Here is a 24,179-nt window from a genome sequence, read left to right as displayed (position 1 = left end):
ACAGCAAACAAAATTAGAAAATCCATATATATTTTTAGTTACACTTGCAACTATCTTAACCCGAATCAAGTAAAAACAATTAACTATGTCAATTTTTAATCGAGTGTGTTATTTTACCTTAGGGAAAAGCAAACGCCGCTGCCATTGATCCAATCTTCAAAGCTCAGAAACTAATAAATTTTAGATACTTAGCTATACAAAGCACTTCCACTGGCCATTACACCAAGTGTTGGATCATCGGACAATTAGACAATTAGACAATCAAATATCAACGATTATTATTCAAATCTATTTATAAGTATGTATTTCCATGGTACGATGCTGATTGCCTTTAAATTTAACCCTTAACTTGTTTTTTGTAAGCTGCTAATGTTATAAATTCCGACTGCTCTCAATACATAAGTTCTTTGAGACACCGTAAGACAAACATAGCAATGTAATTAATTGAAATGAATAAATTCAATTTGAAAATACGTTGTTTTTGTTAAGGTCGTAATAACATTAGTTATGTTGAACCCTTTAAATACATGTTAAGTATTCAGAAGCGCATTAACATGATGGGAGTAGAGTAGCCATAAAACTCATCAAGAGAAAGTTCATCAAGCGATGACAAAAATGCCCAGGTAGCCCGCAGAATGCATAAAGTGCGGTAGGCATGGAGGCGGTAGAACGGCCACAGGACTCATAGTTCATCAGTACATCAGGATGGCCAACACGTTCACCGACAAAAACTATTTGAACAAGCGGTGAATAAGAAATGAAGTGAAACAAACCAAGGCAAGAGTTGTCTGCGTACCAAGCGATGACAAGAATGCTCAGGTAGTTTGCAAGATGCAGAAAGTACGGTAATCATTGAGGCGGTAGAGTGGCCACAGGACTCATAGTTCATCAGGGACAGGATGGCCGACACTTTCACTGACAGAAACTATTTGAACAAGCGGTGAATAAGTAATGAAGTGAAACATACCAAGGCCAGAGTTGTCTGCGTACCAAGCGATGACAATAATGCTCAGGTAATTTGCAAGATGCAGAAAGTACGGTAAGCATTGAGGCGGTAGAGTGGCCACAGGACTCAAAGTTTATCAGGGACAGGATGGCCGACACTTTCACTGACAGAAACTATTTGAACAAGCGGTGAATAAGTAATGAAGTGAAACATACCAAGGCCAGAGTTGTCTGCGTTCCAAGCGATGACAGGTATGCCCAGGTAGCCCGCCAGCTGCAGAAAGTACTGCGCGGAGGCGGTAGAGCGGCCATAGGACTCATAGTTCATCAGGTACAGGATGGCCGACACGTTTACCGACAGAAACTCCTTGCAGAGAGAGTTCAGGATGGCTGTAAAAAAAAGTGTGATGAACAAAAATAATATAACAATATTTAAACAAGTGGTTCCGAATACATCTTCAACAGCGGACACCTTTATATTTGTGTAATCCCCTAATAATTCTTCGATCTTTGATAAATATTTATAAAACTATCTCACAGGAGCAGAATAATTTTGTTAACTGTCAATTAACAAATCCCATATGTAATTTATCAATTAACTATTGCATCTTGTATCTAATAATATATACTTATATATACCATACCATAAATACTTATGTTATAAAAGATGTAGGTACTTCATAAAATGCATGTTTTTTTATTTATTTCTTGGACTTCGCTTTAATTTTTAACTGCAGGCAATGAAAAACGCAATGATTTTCATTAAAAAATTATACACTTGCGCCTTTTTAGTTTAACTCTGTATTAACGTGTTTTTCGGTTACACAATTTAGCGTTTCAGCAAAATTGTGCATCGACCGAAAACACACTATTAAAATTATTTTCCCATAATCAAATAGGGATATATAGCATTTATTTCCTTCCAAAAGAAAATGAAAGAATTTTCCCTTTTTGTGTTACAGTGACCTAATATTTTTTTATCTTTTAATTATTAAAACCAAAAACTTACATGAATTTCCGGAGAGTATACATATAATTGTAAAATGAAAAATCAGTCGAGCAACCCAGAATGTAAATAATCCAGGAAACGCAAAGGACGTGCTTTTCGTTGTTTGTTCTTTTGATAACTCAAGACAAACAGGTGATAAAAAGTGGGAATGGTAATCGTGTCTTTTGTATGGATTTAAAGCATCACAGAATTTCATCGTATCTCATGCGTAAAGTTATAAAGCTCGAGCCAAATGAACCGAGATTTTGATCAATTTGGGCTTGTTTATTTTGTTCGTGTTCAATAATGTTCATGTTCGTAAACGGAATTCACTGTACGTGGTGAAAAGTTTCTCAGCTGAGCTGTGGGAAAAGTGTGATCGTCAATGCTGTATCCTTTGTCTGGACCAAAGATTCTCAAACACATTATGCTTATTGCCCAATTTTCCTTCTGCCCCCATTCCTCACATCGAATGCTTTTAATTGTTTTTTGTGATATCGAACATCTAATTTTGCATGTATGTTTGTGATTTTGAACTGGTTCTGAACTCAGATTTAAATTTTTTTTTACTATCATTTTTAAAATTGGAATTGATTACGTCAATAATTTAGACAAGCGATAAAATACCTGTCTTTATTATAATAAATAAACAGTAAATAAGTTTAATTAAATTTTCAAAATACGTAAATAATTCAGACTATTCTGTGATTTTTCACGGGTCTGCGTTACTGTTCTATAATGTTCATTTTATTTAACGGTATCTTCTATATGTGAAATTCTTTCGCTGAGCTGTGGAGAAATAGGTGATCATCCGGGCGGTATCCTTTGTCTGGATGAGAAATTCTCAAAACTCACTCTGATGCTTAGAGACTAATGCTGGTAGTTTTTTGGTATTGAACTGAAAAACACACACTTGTAAAATTTCGCGTAAGTCATGTGCAGTACATTCTGTCGCATTGATTGTAACATTCTGTACAAGGTTTATCATCACGTACCTGAAAGGTTTTAACATATCATTTCGCGTACTTGCTGATACACCTTGTGTATTAAAATCGCAGAGTAACATGTTTTCAAAGTTTATTTTCCTTTTCGCCATCAAATTCTGATTTACTATCCCGAAAACCCCCGTTGCCCTGAGTCTACCACTGTGATCACAAGCGCCCTGCATTTGGGAACCACTGGTCTAGACAACACAAACGCGCAGCGACGCCATGTCACCCAGTGGAAAGTTCGTTGCACGACATTTGTAAATGTGACGCGTAAAATAAAGCCTTTTAGGATTATTGACTGCTTTATGAGTCTATAGAACCTTAGAAGTGTTAACATAATGCCATAAATATTCTAAATGTGTACGCAATAAATATAAAAGCATTACATGTATTTATTGTTAGTGATATCAATCCGAATTTTGTTATCAGTCATAATTAAAATGTAATGCAGTAATACTTACTATCTATGACTTTATTTATTATACTGTTATACTTGGTGGAATTATATATTATTAAAATAGAAAATAAAACATTTTTTAACTTAATAGCACAGTAATTCTACCAAAAAATATTTATATTGAAAAAGTTCAAAATGTACTAAACTCTAGTGATGTAATTTTATTGAATAAAGATCCAACCCCAAAATTTACCGCAGAAATAAATTCAATTCTTAGTACATGCAAAACACTTGTTAAAGATAAATTCCAAAAATCCTACCTCACTGTCATGAACCCCCAATGTCCACGATTGTATGGACAACCTAAAGTTCACAAATTAGATATACCAGTGAGACCCGTCGTAGCTTATAACTCAGCACCAGCCTACAAACTAGCAAAATACGCCAATAGAATAATTAAAAATACTTTAAATTTCAAACCAAAATATGGTATTAAAAATTGTTTACAACTAATACACCTGATAAAAGATATAAATATACCAAACAACGCCTCTTTAGTGTCATTTGACGTTGTTAGTCTATTCACAAGTGTACCTACAGATGAATTAAAAATAATAATCAATAACTACATGGAGAAATCCAACATAAATATTATAAAAAAGAGAGAAATTAATCAAATAATAAATGTGTGCATAAAACAAAATTTTTTTAGATTTGATAATAAATTCTATTTACAATCGAAAGGGTTGGCAATGGGTAGCCCAATCTCTCCAATTTTAGCAGAGATCATGATGGACCACTTAGAAGAGACCATTGAGAGGTTAGTGTCCTTTAAGAATGTTGTTTTCTATCGGAGATACGTGGATGACATTTTGATCGTATGGACTGGTACACAGAGGCAGCTAGATATCTTCATCAAAGAGATAAATCAAATCAATAGGTCGATTCAATTCACTATGGAGATAGGAGGAGATAGAATCAACTTTTTAGATGTAGGAATTAGGATTATTAATAACAAGTTGGAATTTTCAATATACAGGAAGCCTACATATAGTGATAATATCATCCACAGCTCTTCGAGACATCACATCTCACACAAATTGTCAATATTCCATTGTCTAATCCATAGACTGTTATATGTACCATTGAATGATATAGATTACAATAATGAATTGAATGTTATCAAAGCTATTGCGGTGAATAATGGTTACGATAGCGGAATAATAGATAATTTAATAAAAAAGAAAAACAAAAAACTGACTATAACTTCAATTACATATGGCCTTACACCAGAAAATGAAATTGAAACAAAACAATGGTGTAAAATACCATACCTTGGGAAAGTATCAAATAAAGTTTCGAAATTGATAGACAGTGACAAGAAGTGTAAGACAGCTTTTTGTAGCGTGAATTCTTTGGGTAAGATATTAATAAACAATAAGGATAAGAGAGATAAATTGGAGAACTCTGGAATTTACCAAGTGAATTGCTCGAATTGCCCTGCATGTTACGTGGGACAGACAGGAAGAGCAGTATCGACCCGTATAAAGGAGCATTTCGCATGTTGGGTAAATCGAAAGGGAGATTTATCGAACGTAGCCTTGCATTTGCTAGAGAACCAACATACTTTTGACAAGGATAGAGATGTCAAGGTTCTTCACGTTTGTGAAAAGGGACAGAAATTAGACAAATTAGAATTACTAGAAATTAATCGCCTAACGAAGAAAATTGATCGTAAATATGTCATGAATAAACAGTTGGAACATGGTGCTCAGTCACCATTAATATATCCATTGTAATTAATTTTAATAATGTTACCTTAGACTCTGAGGTAAAATTTTATTCTAAGTAATTTGCGATGTATGTATTGATGATTATTGAACATTTTGTTATTCATGACTTATTTACCTTAAATAACAGTTATGTAATTTAATTATGTAATCTTCTGATCCTTTGTTACAAACGTTAAGAGTTTTGACATCTCTATCTTGATAGAAATAATTTTCGTTTTCTGGTAGATGCAAAATTATGTTCAATAGATCATAATCCCCCCCCAACTTTATGATTTGCTAAACTAAGGAGGTGTTCTTTTGTACGGTTTGATTCTTCTCTTCCGGATTGTCCTGCGTGGTATGCAGGAAAATTCATTATTTTATTTACTAAATTATCGATTATTCTGCTATAGTGACCATTGTTATATTATTATTTCTTATTTATGACATATTAACCTTAAAGAACCATTGTAATTTAATAACCCAATAATATGTACCTACCTTGACATTGTGTACCTAATTTTGTATAAATTCTGTAACAAAAGAATTTCAATTGCCAGCCTGAAGATGTCCATAATAGGATGAAACCGGTAGTGGTAAAATAAAAAAGTGGAAATAAGTTAAAAAATGTTTTATTTTCTATTTTAATACTTACTATCTAGTTAAAGTCCCATTTCATTTAATGTATTTACCAGTGGTGTCAAAACTTTAAAGCTATCAGTGAAGAGCTTTCGGAGATGTAAGATAGATAGGTAGGTTAACCGTCCACTTTTTGAAGTGAACTAAATTTTGACTGCAAAAATTATGTTTTTTGTAACTAAAATTATTGATTTGGAAAAAAACACATTTTATTCTATGGTTACCTTCTAAATTTGAATTTAAATCGTGGTGTTGTTTTTCTCTAACGCCGTTAAGATTATAATTCTCACCATCTCAATAATGGAGGCAGAACGACTTGAAATCATACAATGAGCTATTCCCAAAAGCAAACAAATTGACTCCAAGCTATAGGCCGTAAAACCAAATTAACTAGCCCAAGGGGTTAAGAGTCCTTGATATTTTGGTACTGCACTCTGTACTGTACTACAAAACATATGAGTCCTTCCAAAAGTAAATAATTAGCCCAAAGGAAAAGTAAATCGGTGATGATACCTTCAAAATATCACCAAAGATTATTTCAGTTTATTGTTTTCGGATGTCTCTATGATCTGCATGCTGCATAGTCCCAAATTTCAGGCTACAGCCCCATTTTGCTACTCACCATATTTCACAGTATTTTATTGACAGAAACCCAGTCCCTAAAGTAGACCAAAGGGCCTACTCTGCATCTTTCGAAATTCTACTGCCGCCAGTTTAGTCATGTCACAAACCCGTATTAACCCCTCCCTTACGGTGTTAAAAAATTCCTCGTCCTCCGGTGCTATACACTCGGTAAATATTTATATATTGAAATTAATTAATGCAATACATAAATGTATCGCAGAGAAATACCTGAAATTTGAACTCTGTGTTTAGTATATTTAAAGAGATATTTTATTAATTAGAGACGATGTTCACTCAGTTGATAGCACCGGCAAGGAAAGGTTAAACTATGAACTTACTGTTTGCTAACCCGGAAGATACAAAATACAGAGTCAGGTTTCAGGATAGTTAATTGAGTTTAAATTCCACAAAATTACTCGCTAGGCGAGTATTCTACCCACCATGGCAAGAAACTAGCATAAAATTACTTGGATCCACGTTCTTTCATTTTCATCGAATGTCTTACAGTTATTTGTGCTTTCTACTCCCAATATCTCGTCTCTTATCTCGTGATGTATGATAAGCGGGTGACCACTGCAGGCGTCAGTGTCGTGTGTTATCATTGTGAATATTATTTATAAACAAATCAATATCCCAGTGAAAGTGACTTACAAAATAATGGGCGCCAAACTCTAATCGCTTCCATAACTTACTTAACTCTACTTGGGAAAATGTTACCCATTTCGGAATTAAACAATTGGGTAGAACTAAGCAATATAAATATACTACTTACTTAAGAATACAAGATGGATATCATAAATAAACCACTCACGTAGATATAAAGCAGATTCATACTTGAAGACCCATAATTCTTGTCATAACTAACGTTTTGTGGCATTCACATCCGCGTGTCAGGATCTAGATTGGTCAGACCCTCGATGTGGTTGTGTTACATCTCAGCCACCAGCGCTGATCCGTCAATAGGCACCGGATGGGCTTTACAAGTGTGGAGCTACCCTCCTAACAATTAGATGCCTTTTAGATGGGCACACTCTTCCAGGTTCAGAGTGGCTGGGTAATTTTGTGGAATCTGGTACCAAATTGTTCGTAATAAGCCCGAAAATTATCTGGAATGAAATTAATCACACGTACCATCGTAAGTACTATCGGATGGCTGTGGTACACTAACACTAACCCATGAATTTCGGAGCACGATACGCTGTACAAGAACCTGCCATTACGATTGAAACTTCCGTTTTACCAAATAGTTCTCCGATTCTTAAAGTAATCTGCATTGCAAAATGATACGCTCTGAGATGAATAGTCAAAAAAATATCTCCGAATGTTTATTCTATCCGGATTATGTTAAATAATGAATTAAAAGTGACCCATTGTTGGAGAACAGCTGTCCCACTCCATTCAACCAGAAGAATTACGGAAAATTGAAAATGTTTTTGGCCATCTTCAAACTCTGAGCCCTGAATACGGTGATGCCATTTTTTTAAGAGAAAAAAAGAGAACAACACATAACACGAATTAAGCATATAATTATTTGAAGACAAGGTTAAATAATTTTATAATCATGAAATTAATTATTTCTCGATAGGTGGGGTTTTTATCCATAAGTAGTTATTTCCTTGCACGCTTAGGGTTCAGATCACTTATGACAGTGAAATTTTGAATTTAAATGCCAACCTACCCACTCTCAAAATAACTATTTGCTAAAATAAGGATCTTAGATATTCGTCAGTTATTAACTAAGACAAGCTTTGGCTACATACGGTAAAATAACCTGCTGGTGTCTTCAAAATATCAAACACACCCGCTTTACAATAAACTATGGATGCGTGGTCCTAAAAAACTCGAACTCAACGATAATTCTAGTTCATCGTTCCTAAAATATGTAATACCTACATTGAACACCGATTTAAAGTGAAATAATTCTGTATCCCCTTTTACTATCCTAGTCTTGCCTAGTACAGTTATTAAGCGCACTTGAAGTGAAATGACACTAAACTGCGCTATATAAATTCCATGTTATTATTATTATTACAGTCTAGCAAATATCAGCTGAATACGCAATAGTACAATATACATACATCCAGTTCTGTCATACTAAAACTTACATTATCAAATGTTAAGATTAGTTGACAAAACAAATTTTCCTGGAGAAGCGATTGCTGGAAAAAAAATCTTTGAAAATAGGCGATAAGATGGAAAACTCTGGCCAAAGAACACGTAAATTAATAACCAAAAATCTTTAACTAAACCTTAATTATTTTACATGGCTGTGGTAAGTTGGGTTAATAAATCTTGCGGTTAGTAGGTATTCATGATTGGAGAAAATCAGCGGAGCATTTCAGAAATAAGCAAGCGGCATGCGGTCGTAAATTATTTCAGATATCTGAGCTTCTCGGAAGTGATAAAGCAGCATTGTTTACAGCCCCTAATTAAACATCCCCACTCTTCCCAGTTCCCACCTACCCAAGCAAATCTATTCCGAGAATATTCTTGTCCTACAAAATACGTTTCATTATAATATCTATGGTTTTATTAGAAAAAATATAAGCAGCGCCTGGACTAATTTCAGTTAAATGTATTTAAGGTGCGATCATTTTTGATACATGAGTGGTAAATAATTTCAGAATCACAGTTCTATTCCACCTTCTCTACCATCCTTTGACCAACTTCCTACTCTCCTCACCACCTTCAATCTCACATCATACCCCGATTGGGATGCTAACGTCTCGCTGCCTCCAGACGGTTGGGAATAGTTGGAACTATTGTGCAGAACTCACATTAAAAAATAACAAAAAAAAGGTGGACAAATATATGAAGCCTTTTAACAAGAGTCCTTCATTAATTCTAAGGCTCCGCAATACCTAAAAGCTGAATAGCATCTCTTGTTGTAAAATAAAACGACTTTCATTTAAAAAAAACATCTGAAACGTAAACAACTAAGCTTATTTAAGCAAAAAAATTCTTCTCGAGTATGAACTTATAGACAATTGGAAAAAAGGTAAAGTATATATTTTCAATTAGTTAACTTTCAACGAAACTGATTCTATTTAACTTTCTCTATTATTAGTTTTTATACATTTAGATGTACAAAGGTTTGTTGTCTTTATCATATTTGCCGGTAAACTACTGACATCTTTTAGGACTTCAGAATTAATGTTTTTTATACGTTTGTCAAGAAAGTTTTAATCGAAATTCTTGAACAATATACAATAGAAATTTATAATGATATTAATTTCTATTTTTAAATGTCACCTCACAAGAGCACTCTTGTCTGTGCAGTGTAAAGAAAAAACAACCATATCGCCATTTGGTTGGGCAGCATTGTTGTCATGAAGGAATTCATACTAATAAAAAAAATTAAGTGACGTTAACTTTTATTATTTCTTTGCCTAAATAATTAGGTTTTTTTGGTTTGGTTAAAAGTATTAATTTCAGTTAACACTACATAAACCATGTGATGGACCAAGGTCTTACCCAAGTAGGATGGCATAAACCGACATGGCATAGACCTCTATCGGAAAAGGCGTATATGAATTAAAGGGAACTGCATACATGGTTCAGAATTTTCTATCAGGGATTATCAGAGGAATTGAATTGCCCAATCGGATTAATTAAAGAAGGAGGTACGACTTTTGACAGGACAAAAGATATCTTAAGAGAGGGGTGTGGTTTAAGCTTTGATTTATATGACACCGACCTTGAAAATATTCCGACCAAATGTTTACGTGAACGCATTAGCTAGAGCCACTCAGGATCAAGATTGATTAACTTGACATTTTTGAGGGATTCACAACCCTTTTAAACGCCTATCGCCGGATGGGAAGACGCGAGACAGGGTTGCAACAGATCTGTTACTCGAGAAAAAGGTTTCCGATTTCTTTAAAAATCAAGTGGGAAAGATTTAACAGAATTTTAGTCTAAAGTACCCATGAGACTTTACATGGTGGGTATAGGAATGAGAATATCCATTAAAATTAATGGCCAGAGATAACATAAATTTATAGTTTTTTGTTAATATTTTCATGTGATGTTTGGCACATTATAACTTATTTATGTATTTTTCGTAAATAAAAGAGACAAAACAAAGGTACAGCCCCGAATAGATGGGAAAGTCACGTCCAAAAGAAGGAGCGTACAAGAAAAATTGGCAATTAAAATTACGTACAATCAGGGAAAAATCGGAAGTTGGAGACAAAAAAAATCGTGAAATAGTGATCGGTTCACGTAGAAGAGAGGGAGAAGTGAGTCATCAGAGGAAAATTGAAGACGATCAAAGCTAGGCTCGCGAAAGCGTTAAAAACAAGCGTACCACATCATAAACAACTGTAGACGGTAGGGAATACTGATGTCTAGGCCTAAACCAATCTACGCCTCTTGTGATTGTAGGACAATATATGAAAGGGAGTGTTTCGACGATAACGGGTGATAAGACGTAGGTAGCGACGAAATTGAAATAATAATCGACATAAGCGGTAATGCTTGCAAACCCCCCAGGTCTACATTAGATTGTAACCTCAGTCAAGGACGATTGCAGTGGGCATTTCTCAGGTTGGACTGGTTAGAATAAAGAGACATTCATCTATCAGGGTAGCTAACGACAGTCATTAAAGCAATTTTGCGGACACAATAAATTTTTAAAATAAAATAGTCCGGAATTCACACTTCAAAAAACAGCGTTCACTAAAGCATTATATTGAAAGCGCCCTATGGGAATCGGAACTCGCTTTTCCAGTCCGCGCCTGACCATTTGATCGGATGAAACAGATTTCGGGGAGTGAACCTTTTGAAATAACCAGAATGGCCTTAATTAGCATGATGCTACTATGACCCAAATAGAAAAGAACATACGAGTCGATAAAGGTTAGAATAGCATATTTTTAACGTGATTAATGGGAAAATACAGTTATAAATAGTTTGAATTTAGAAAAAATGGGACAGTTTTTGACAATTTTCGGGGAGTAAGTTGCAGAGTAATTTTGTTGCTTTATTTTAAATAAAAAAGTGCTCAAATTAACTTAAACAGTTTTACACAGTTTTGGAAAGTTTTCGGCAGTTTTGAGAAGCGAATTCGCAGAGTAAATACGTCGCGGTATTTTAAATAATTAAATTCAGACTTAGGAGAGTTGGAACTCAGTGTTAGATACCTCAAGATAAAAATCTCAAATTAAAATAGTAAAGTGTTCTATTTAAATTTAAAGAGTTTTAACAGTTTCGCGGAGTTTTGATCAGAACGTGTAATTACGACTAATTCTTTCACGGTCAGAATAAAAACGCAATTGTCATGATTTTGATGAAGTCTCCGATTGTAAATAAATTTATAATTGAAAATTTATATACCTAAATGTCTTTTTGAACTGTATAGAAACGCGAATGTTATGCTCGATCAACGCTGCGCATTAAAAATAAAATTATGATAAATAAAATAATATCCCTGAAGTCTTCTCAAAACATAATAAAAGACATAGCGGATAGACATACATTTCGACCGGTCGGTAGCTGAGTTGACATCGCGTTTGGATCCCACCCAGGCGTAGTGTGTTCGATTCCTCGGCTGGATAAGTCCTCCATCACAACACAAGCAACATTTTCAACTTACCGTGGTGGTAGTAGGAGATTTTCAAATATTGTCAGGTTATTCATAAACCGGGAATGTTTGTCTTTCTTTTTAAAAAAAAAAAAAAATAGCTGTTAGATTTCAATAATTGCTAGGTTAGGGAGGGGTGTTGATTTAACAATTATGGGGTTGAATATATAGGCAATTCAAATATAGATTAGTAGAAAATTGAAAGTTCGAAGTACATTAATTATGGAGGGTAGTGTGGGTAACAGAATCACATTAGGAAAATAAGATGGTAGATATCTCGGATTAAGGTATAAAATTTTAGGTTACCATCTCAGGATAAATCTAGTAGTAATTACGGGACGCTCCACCCAATAGCAATGGTTGTGTGTTTCCCGACAGGATTTTGCTATTATAGGGTAGGAGCTATGTAAGTGTTCTCACTTCCAATTGAGGTCCATTTTAATATGTATGTAAAAACCAACATGTCAATTTTTAAAGATTCCTCAACAAGTCCGATTTTACCTCGGTAGTTAACAGCTAAGGTTCGCAAACCTTTACCTCATCCCCGAATTTAAACCTTGATTAAACTTCATAGTTGGTTGATGACAGATAGTGACGCTGTAACACAGTGTTCCGCAAATACGGGCCAATCAGAAGGACTTTTTTTCTCACGCTACCGTGTGATAGGGGTTGCCAACATGGACGAAGCGGACTAACGGGATGTTGAAAACTATTCCCTCTAACGGGACCATGTTGAGTGAGGGGCGTGAAAGAAGAATGAAAAATTGTGACGCCGCCTTGTAATGAACGGGAACATGGTCCGCTGTTGATGGGCGTCTAGAATGAAGATACCTCGGGGTGTCTGTGAAATTGAAGACGTGATATCACATGAGAATAAGTCCACAGCGCTATAACATAATCCAGTGGTGTCGACCAGGAAGCTGATGTAATCCAACTGGAATGATCCCTTGGTGGAATTACAACAATTTTTTTAAGATGGAGTGTAGGTCTGACAGCGCGTGGGAGATGAGCTTCATCAGACGAAACCTAAATGACACTTTTTCCGCGTTAGCATCATGATATGGGATGCAATTACCTTCCCCATCTAGAGCCAGAACAGTAGATCTTCCGGAGGTATGAGCGTGGGAGCGATTTCGGAAATGGCGTGATGACTTAATTTGTTTTCTCTCGGGCGTGAATGGATCCACGTAGGGCAGGGTACCTTTATGAAATGGGTTGCCAGCTATGGGAGACAGTCCAGCCACGTCGGAGTCAATATTTGATTTCTGATCACCATCCACCGTTATTGTATTGGTTAGTGGAGGAGCCAACGTAGTTTTAAAAATATTTCATTCACATAGTTTACCCCCTCTCATTCCTCCTCTTCCCCCCTCTCATTCCTTCCTTTTAATAAGATTAAGTGTCGAGTAACAAAACTAGTATATATATTAGAACAGATGGAGGCGACCCCGGAGCTGAGGTGGTAGGGAATTCCCCGAAACCCGACACCCTATGCATGTCGGTACTATACTATACTAATTTGTGCAATAACGAAACTATTTCATGTCCTCGGATTTATTTAAGGTCAGAAAGATTGAAACATACAAGTGAAGAGTTGTAGAACTGTATTAGATTAAGCGTACTGTAGGGGACGAGAGTAGGTCAAGCGCACGGTTTTATAAGAAAAGTTTTAAAAATTTCAATGGTAAAGAGATCACTCACTCTAATTTAAACGAAACTGGATTACCACAAACATATGCATTAATAGCTCGTTCACATAGGGAAAGTCCCCTACATATGAAGTTCAAAACCAAAAAAGATAACACAACGCTGAAAAAGAGCATTATTGCGAAAATAACTCTTAAGATCTTGTTACTATAAACTCTATACAGAGATCGAAAGGCTTAGCTAGGGTTTCCTTTTTAAGGTATGCCTCCTAAGGGGTGCCACCACTTGCACAGGAAAATCGAAGGAAAAATACCAGGGTGCTACATTTTACAAATCAGACAGTAGAAATCATCATAAGTAAGCGACTTTCAGACTTTATCTTTGATTACGTTTAAAATTTAACTATTTTCAATCGCATATGTATTTTCCGCAATAACATTGGAAAATATCATTGCAGAATATCTTTATTGCAGAGGCTTTAGGAGTTAATCAATTTTAAGTGTTTAAGACGTATTACTCTTACCTCTACCGGTCCGCCTTAACCATGAAATAAGTACAATCTTCTTATCGTATTCTTGCACACAAATAAAATAAAATTGCGTTCATATAAAAAAAATTCTACTTTTTATAAATTTTTAATTAAATATCCCACTAAAAGACTTACAATATCATATCTTATTAAATACTCTAAAAATACACACATTGGAAGACGAATAACGATAAACGACTTCACTTTTTTATTCAAGATTCTAAACTCTAGATTTGACTGTTGCGAACTTCTGCGACTCATAAACATACGAATACCTACAATGACAACACGACAAAATAAACTATTCCACTGCAACACACATAAGCGCAATTACATTGCGAATCCCCCAATACAACGGTTTCACACTATGAGAAACCAATACTTAGGTGATGTCGATATATTTATAACAATTAACGATAAAAGACTTATTTCAAAACTATTCCTAAATGGAAGTTAAATTTTAGTGAACCAGTCAGTTCGCTGTATTTTTTAATTTATGTTCTTGTTATTTTTAATTTTGTTTCATGCATATATTATTTTTTTACGTAATTTTATTTTTATTATTTCTTTCTTATGTTTCAAAACTGCCATTAAAATTGTACCACCTATATGTAAAAGCCCTCTGGTCGTTCAATAAATAAATAAAATTATAAAAAAAATATCTTCTGCAAATCATAAATTTTTTAAAATCTGTAATTAACGCACTAACCGCTGGAAGGATATTTTTACCCTTTCACTAGATTGTCGTTTAACTGCGAGAAGGATATTTTACCAATTTTGCCAACTCATCGGTAACTGCAGCTCTTTAATATTTAAGCATAATTTTGATTATGTTATTATTATTTAATTCTAAGAACTTTCACACGAAAACAAGTTTATTTGGATATTTCCTGGCAATTCAATAGATTTTTTTGTCGAAACCAAAACTGAGCTTTACCAAAAAACATGCGTGGAATCATGTAATTTCAGCGGGGTCGTAAAACACTACTTCCCTTATTTCCACTTTAAAAAACGAATTTCAGTTTTTCTGTTTTTTTCCTATCATGTAACTGCTTTTGGAGCATATCATCTGAAACAGAACATAAAATAATGAAGATAATTATTTATAAAATTCCCTCGAAAAGCTTTCTCTTTCATCTGCTTTCGCCATCCACCTTCCCTAATCGACTTCTTGTTGTTATTAAATTTATAAAGAGAAAAAGTATGACCGTTATTGTTAATGCAAATAAACGTCGTTAATAATAAAACTGAGGTTTATTAGTTATTTCCCGACTTTTGATAAATTGCTTTTCCTCTCGGAATTTGTTCTGCCTCGAAGGTGCTTGCCTCAGCGTTTCCAGAAGCTTGGTTAGTACTTATAATTAGGTAAACACATTTAAGCACCCTATTGTCTCTCGACTGACGTAATTCTTGAACAAGATTAATTATTATTACAATTATTAACAAAATAAGTTTACCCCCACTGTAGGAAAGGAACTTGTGTACCGTATTATTGTGACTAGGTGTTCGTTTTGCTCAGCAATAATATTTGATATCAAAACTAACTTACACTGCTTGGAGAAAGTACAAAGGAAGTTTCTCAGATATGTTCAAAATATGCAAGTTAAGACAACTTGTTGACAAATGGTATCTGCTACAAAACAATAATGTCTAATATAAACCGCCGCTACTCTCTACCTGGAGAAATAATAATAATATTCTTATACTTTAAAAATATATTTGAATTTTACTTTTTCTTAGTGAATGAATGAACTCAAATCTTGAAAGTGGAAATTAACCCACTTCCCGACATTTGATCAAGTTGAAACTCGACACATAAACATGTTGCCAATGACCATGCTTTATTTCAACCTTTTGTGACAATCACAAGCGCCCATATACGTATGTCTCTGAAATTGTATGACATTACAGCAGTTTATACACGAAATAAATTTCGGTCCAACCCAACGGTTGCTAGCGCGGTTAAATCCAGTCCCTGGGAAGAAAGTTTCTAACTTTTTTAACTTGTAAAAATTTTTTTTTTTTTTACTACACATTTTAAAATTATATGCTACTCATAAAAACTTTTTTTTACGAACTTTTTTTGACAACCATAGCACCAATTGTTCATACCACTGTGGCGCGATTTCACCAAATTAGTAATACGTAATAATTATTCAGACCTTTTAAAAATATTCAAAATATCTCTGTCCTGCATCACACCAAAAATAATAATTTGTTTTTTGAATGTTTCAGGTATGTACTTCTGTTTTATCTTTGAAAAATTAAATGTGTCTATGATACTGATATGTATTTCTTGAATAACGTTATACTGATATGTGTTATAAGTACTGTTATGTATCTCTGTATTACGTTTATAAAATTTCCACATATTGTATTTATGTGATTAAAAGCCGGGCGTTCAATAAATAAATAAAAAAAGAGTAGGTACAGGAAAATCTTTTACGAAAAGCCGCCGACAACTCTATGATAAACGCAACAAATATAATTTGTAACCATTAGCTATGTACTAGATAAATGAGCGAGCAACTAGAACTCCCAATTATATTAATCTATGGCATATTAACAGGTCTCTCAGTTTTCCTGGCCACAATCCTTAATTTGTTTCATTAAATACAGTTTCTCTTCACGCTTATAGGTGAAATGGTCTCCGATTTATCGGTGTCCGGTTACTCGGCCATGTCTTTATACTTAACCTATTTTTTTAACAATCTTTCTGATTTTGTGATGGTCTTGAGCTATTTCTTTTATTTTTGGGTGCTCGAATATCAAAATTTTCTAATGGTTTTGCTCCTATCTAAGCAATATGTTCCTTCGAATTTATCATCTTCTTATGAAATTTATTATCTCGTCAAAAATTGTTGGATCGAATTTGACCAGAAGTAAGCAAATAAAACGATATAAAACTAGACAGGTACGAAGGGAGTGCAGTAAACAAAATTAATATTTAAAGATGTAAAATGATTCTCCACACCTTCACCTAAGCACCCATTTTTTAGAAACATATTTCACACAATTATGCCATATATTAAATATTCATAAATTAATTTTACAATTTAAAAAAAATGAGTTGTCCTGGTGAGGTTTTGGTGTTTATTGGTGAATCAGGATCAGTTTATAAAATGACTTCATGACCGATGATGAAGACTCCGGATGCAGGCGGTGGAGAGTTGGTCAAGGTGCTGGCCTTTAAGTCGATGCCACTGCTGGTGACCGGACTTGTAGAGGTGTAAGGTACTGGTGAAGACTATGGGTCTTCCGGGTGATCCAGTGCTGAACAGGGAAGCCGAAGGTGCGGTGTACCTGGTCGGCGGTTGTGCGGGAGATGCATGGACCAGCGAGGATGCCGCGGAGTCAAGGTGCGTGGATGTAGCGCTGGTCATATGTGCTGGAACTAGGGCGCTGTGATAATCCCGTTGGAGTCCATGGATGAACCACTGGAGGGGACCCACCCTTTCCCGACGGCTGTGTGAGGAAACTGATGGTTTAACCTCCTTAGCCGCACACGTCAGGACTCTAATTTTTTTTTGTAAAAAGAAGCTACATTTATTTTAAAACGATTCTAGACCCTCCAATGTCCCTGCATGCATGATTGTTAGTACGAAATAATGTATCCATACTTACAATAATAGTAACACAACATAAGAACACATATGAAATGTGTTCGCCTGGTGGTTTGACATCTAAAATTAAATAATAAATAAGGAGCACAAATTTTATAAATGGAAGTATGATTGAAACATAAAAATATACAAGCCGCGTATTGAGGGCAGTTTACCCCACTATCACGGGGCGGTCCCGGCAAGAATGAGCGTGGCAAGCGGCCTGGCCACAACAATCCCAAGCACCCGCGTCCCTTAGCCAGTTTTCCGAGAGTACCCTCGAAGAAATGTAAATGGGGGGAGGGGGGGGGAGATACTCCCAAAGACCCTAGGGAATGAAGTGAGCCTCAGGTCACCGGAGGCAGGACGGAAGGGGACCGGGCTCGCGCAAACATTCCCCAGGCCCGCTCATGATGCCGGGGGAGGCACCCGTGGTTCGTGGGACAGCCGCCCCGGATTAATGTCACCTTACTGGATGCAGGAACAGGGTCTATCCGCCCCCGTGGTGGGGAAATGAACAATACAGTACGATAGAGTTCAGTTCGACAACCTATTCATAAACCAATTTGTTAGTAACAAATAAAAAGGCAAATAACAAACGTAGAAAATAAGTTGTGATCAACAACAAATTGACCGTTCATAATAGAAAGAAAAAAGAAGGGAAAAAAAAGATTAACATAGTATTAAAGAGCTAAAACACAAAAAGAAACAGTATTATCATTATCAATGCGTTCCTAATAAATAAGGCCCAAATTCAAAAGTAAAAGGAAGAATGTGCATAAAAAAAAAAAACAGTGTAAAGAATTGGCAAAAACGGTGTAAAAAGCCAGTATACACAATGAATGAATAAGAAATAATAAAACAAACAAATAAAATAATAAATGCATTGCGATCATGCCATAAGACAAAGAAAGTAAAACCAATGAGTATATAAAAATAAAAATAAAACATAAAGCAATCGCGCATAAACAATGGATGAACCGTGCAAAGCCGGGTGTATCGTTCTGTACGCAGCGAAGGTGCGCAGATTGTCACTGACTGACTGACTGACTGCTCTCTGCGTCAGGCCTATTTATATAGTCCAGCCGATGGCGGTAGTAACTACGCGAGACCGCTGGTAAACTGGAGGTTAGTCGTTCAAACTAGATACTTCCGGTAATTTCGATGGCGCTGGAATTATGCCTAGGTGATTGTCTAGACCCTTCTAGCGAATGCGCGAAATGTACCTAGCCAGACTCGCAACGTATTGACGTAGAGAGTTCGCTCAGCGGCAAGTACTCGTAGGCCGTAGGTAGGAACGTACAAACGTTTCGCATTGCGTCTGGAGTGTTCTAGATAAACCTCGTAGCATTGCTACAAGGTTAAAAATTATAATGGGAACAATAAATTAACCATGTGAATAAACAATAAACGCATTGAGGATATTCAAAAAAATGCATTTCGAAATTCCGGAAGCTTTTTGATTTCCAATAAAACACGGATAATTAATATTATCCTGTGAAATTGCAACCATTTGCGATAGTTAATCGAGACCATCACAGGTATTTTCCGGTGAGAACGAGGCATAAGGCGTAAAACGTGTACTAAAGATGAAATTGAATCAATATTATGAAGTATTTACTCCAAGGTGAAGGTAAATATTACCATAGTTTGGGTACACATACATGCCCACAACACATTTCCATCAATTTATTTCTACAGTGGCACCAATGAGAGGAATATATTTTCTGTAATTTAAATACCGTACGTATGGCAAGTCTCTGAGATTAAATCCAATTTAAATGACGTGTGTAGTGGTACCGAGATTAGTCAAATATAATTATTTATTATTTGACAAGGGTCACCTAGACTAGATGAGAGATGGAAGCCCCTTCGCATAAAATGTTAATTAGCTTAACTTAGTATTCGGTCTACCGCTCCAGACAGATAAAAAATTAAAAATTTTGAATATTTTTCTTACAAAGTTTTTAAAATAAATTACCGTTACGTAATCTCATATTCTCCTTACACTCCTTTCTTCGCTCATTTGCTCTACATGCCGAAACCATCTAAGCGTCCCTTTCTTTGCGCATCTCCACATTTCTCACACGATCATACATGGTTTTATCACACATATGCCTAAGGGATCTCATTTCTGCAGCATTCAGTCTACTTTCATCCTTTCTCTGCCTGTTCCATGCCTCACTTCGGGACATCAGGGTAGGTACCAGCACTCCATTGTGGACTGCTAGCTTCGCTTCTTTGGACAATTTTTTGTTAGCGCCAACAGCGTTCAGTCCTCTATTGATGGAGTTACCTGCATTTACCCTTTTTTCAATATCTATGTCAGCCTCCCGATCTCTCGTAAACATAATTCCTAAATACACAAACACATCTACCTGTTCCAAGTATTCCTCATTCACAATTATTAATCTAAACAATAATATTAATTTTTTATTTTTATTTTTTATTTTATTTTTTTTTTTTTTTTCGTAGGAAGCAATCACTTTGTGGTTAGACATATTATATTAAATCAAATAAAACACTTTGTTTATTAACCACGACTTTATTATTATTACATCTACCGGTTTCGCTACGGTCGAGCTTCATCAGGATGTGAAATATAACTAAAAACTAAGACAGAGGTGATGCATATTTATAGGAAAACAGAGGGAGACAGAATATAATACATTATAAAAGTGGGAGGAGTCAAATATTACATAGGCATAGTGAATTGAAGATATATAATAACAATTAACATTTTTACATGAATTATACATATAATAATACATTTTAAAGACATAAGAAAAAGCATAAACTTATTAATTAAGAGTGGAAAGGATTCTGGGAAACAAGTTAAATATAGGACTATAGAATGTGTTTTTTTGATTAGATAAATTAACTTGTGTATTTAATAAATGGTCTGATAAGTTACTGTTTATAGATTTCCTGATTTCTAATGATTCTAAATTGTCTAACCTAATGCCTATACTATTTTTATGTAAGAGGCTAGTACCTGTTATTTTATCAAATCTATGGTCTGCTGATATTAAGTGGTTGGCGAGTTCCGAAAAACCTTTACCATTTAAACACCGTACATGTTCCTTCACTCTGGTGTTTACATTGCGCGATGTTTTACCTATATAAAAGGCGGGACAATCACTACAGTTGAGTTTATAAATACCCGAATGGCTTAGTATGTCATCCTTGTCTTTAGTATTAATCAAAAATTTTCCTAGGGTATTGTTTGTATAAAAGGCAGGTTTAATATCTAAAGGAAGGTTCCTAACGCTTTGATTTGAAAAATTATTTATAAATAAAATCCTACGCCAGTGGTGAATAGGGGTGTTGATATTAATTGGCGGAATACTGCTATATAGAAATTTGTTTGTGGAAATATGTTTTTGTTTTTTATTAAGAATTTTATCAATTAAGGCCGAATCATAGCCATTATTTGCTGCTATTTGTTTTATTATTGATAATTCATTTGAGAAATTATTGGTAGATAGAGGGACGGAAATTAACCTATGTATCATTGAATGGAACGCTGCATGTTTATGGGAGATGGGATGATTAGAAGTATTGTGGATGGTTATGTCTGTGTAGGTCGGTTTTCGGTATATGTTAAATTCAATTCTATTATTTATCAGGGTGAGCGTGAGGTCTAGAAAATTTAGAGAAGCATTGACACCTACTTCTAGGGTAAACTGAATTTGGGTATGGAACGAATTTAAAAGCTGGAGGAAGATATTTAACTGTCGATCCGTACCTGACCAAATACAAAATATGTCGTCAACATATCTTTTCCATATTAGCACATTTTTTAGGAGCGGCGATTTACAAGTAAAAATTTTATTTTCTAAATTATCCATAAATAAATCCGCGATCAAGGGTGAAGTTGGAGAACCCATCGCCAATCCGGTAGTCTGGTTATAGATGATGTTATTAAATTTAAAATAATTTTGATTTAAGCAGACATTAAACAAACGAGAGAGGTCATTACTAAAGTCACATGGTAATTTAGAGTTAGTCAGTAATTCACCAATTAAAGATTTATATTCTGTTGTTGGGATATTAGGGAACAAGTTCACTACATCAAAAGAAATGAGTTTACTGTTACTAGGAATAGTTAGGTCTTTTAAGTCGTTAATTAGTTCTAATGAATTTTTAATAGTATGTTTTGGGGAAAACACTTTAGAATTATTGAACACATTAGTAATAAATGATGCTAATTTAAAATTTGGTGACTCACAGGAAGAAACCACAGGTCTAATAGGGGTGTTAGCTTTATGGATTTTTAGAACTCCATATAACTTGGGGACTTTAGGGTTTTTTGTCAAAAATTTTACTTGGTTATGTGAGTTATCTATAAAGATTGGGGTTTTACATGATTTTAAAGCATTTTTAACATTATTGAGGAATTTATTTGTTGGATCTTGGGATAGGGTCTCCACATTACCATTATTAATGAAATCACCCATTTTTGAATGATAATCACATTTATTCATAATAATAACAGTATTTCCTTTATCGGCTTTAGTTAGAATTAAAATAATATTAATGTTATCTGAAGATTTGTGTTGAAGAATCTTGTGTCTAGAACGAACGAAGTGTTCCGGCAAAATGATATATTGGTGAATGTAAACAAACTCGTGAATTCTTGCTGGAAGTTTAAAAACTTCCTGTAAGTTTATTAGGGAGTATGTTCTCGAGGGATAGGAAAGCTGGTCAGGACTTTGAATTACGGGTGAATGCAGAAATTTCATTAAATGAACTACTAAAAGTGTTAGCCGCGAATGAAATATTTCAAAATAAGTTAAACTAGTAGGCCACAATAGATTTCTGATACTAACCCTTATATATGTATGGAACTGACTAATAAAGAACGAAAAATGCTGATTATTTATGTACTTACTGCAGTCAACGATATAAAAATGTGTAAAGATTCCACGTGCCTTCAGCTTTAGTACCCATGGTAAGGAAACATATTTGTCTCAATTTTGTTCATTCAATGAATTTTTTTTTACCGTATATTATAACTATTAATAAATTGACCGGTCGGTGGCTGAGTTTACATCGCGTTTGGGTTCCACCCAAGTGTAGTGTGTTCAATTGTTCAGCTGGTTAAGACCTCCATCACAATACAAGCAAGATTTTCCGGTTACTGTGGTGGTAGTAGGAGATTTTCAATATCGTCAGGTTGTTCGAAACCCGAGAACATAAATTAATAACGTGAATAGATAATAAACGAAATGAGGACATCTGAAAAATACTAGGAGCTTGACTTCCAATCACACACGGATAATTGACATTATCTTCGAAAAAATGGCAACCTTTTTCGACAGTTATTCGAGACCATCATAAATATTTTTGACTCCCAGTGGCAATGAGGCATCTGGCGTAAACGTGTAATAAAGTAAAAATATAATAATTTCATAAAATAAATCTTCTAAAGTCATGAAATTAATACAGTAGTTGTTGTGTTATTATAATGGCAAACCACACAAAATGTTAATTTCAATACTTCTCCGAATAATGTTGAGGTTCTATATTCTGGGCTGTGTCTTTTGTGGAGTTGTTTTACATCCATTATTCAACTAGACGAATAGACACGGCCATTACTGGGTACAACATTTAGAGAATTATTCTCGTTAGAGGGTCAACGTTTACACGGATATGTCAAGTTTAACTCAATTTCAAATAAAGGTTAAAGTTAATTACTCGTTTACAAATACATGTTATGTAGTATAACTACTTTACCATGAGACCCAATTATAAACATGTGTTGAAGGCTTATTATAAAAAAAAACCCTCCCATGAAAGTTATTTGATACATAGATACATTAATTTTACTATGCCTCATTTAAATGTAACTTTTTGGTAACATAACTTTCTGTAACCGAGATAAATTAATTTAAAATACAAAAAAATATTAAAACTGAAAAAGTAGACAAACAATAATTGATTGGTAAAGGTATTTTTAGATTAAAAATTTTACACAGCTTATAGGTAGTAGAATCAATATATCAAATAAGACACAATTTTGCACACATAAGTCATAAAACAGGTATATATTTTGCAAACGAGTTTGAGGAAAAATTCTTGTACATTTATAAAATACCAAGAGCTTTGAAAGATTGGCAATACGAAGATCGGCTCAAAGATCTAAGATTACCAAGTTAAAAGAAAAAAAAGAGAAAGGGGTGACTTGATTGAGACTTTCAAAAATGTATCTGGATATGGTTTTAATAATTCAGCAAATTTTAAAGTTGCCCTGGCATCCAGAAAATTTTCACCACCAACAAAAATATACATCTCTGAGAATACTAATAAAAATAATAAATCACCTTTTCAATCGAATCCTAGAAAACAATTCCTTGAGAATAGTGTAATGAATGCATGGAGCAAACTTCCACAAGCATCGATTCTACTAAGATAAACCAATTTAACGTTTGATTGGATTCTTATTTGGAGAGAAGAAAGA

The 24,179-nt window shown here is 34.6% G+C and overlaps 1 protein-coding gene across 1 annotated transcript in view; it reads right to left on the bottom strand.

Annotated features, from left to right (window-relative positions):
• Positions 1-24,179, bottom strand: part of Nmdar2 (glutamate ionotropic receptor NMDA type subunit 2) — a 415,630-nt gene that overhangs the window by 290,907 nt on the left and 100,544 nt on the right. The window contains exon 3 of the mRNA XM_089633429.1: positions 1,162-1,335. Within this exon, the coding sequence (XP_089489555.1) occupies positions 1,162-1,335 (174 nt within the window). The remainder of the gene's footprint in view (positions 1-1,161; positions 1,336-24,179) is intronic.

The sequence above is a fragment of the Hesperophylax consimilis genome, chromosome 7 (genome assembly GCF_061612785.1).
Source record: "Hesperophylax consimilis isolate HC1 chromosome 7, BYU_Hcon_1.0, whole genome shotgun sequence".
Lineage (NCBI taxonomy): Eukaryota > Metazoa > Arthropoda > Insecta > Trichoptera > Limnephilidae > Hesperophylax > Hesperophylax consimilis.
This window is presented reverse-complemented; position numbering and strand designations above follow the sequence as displayed.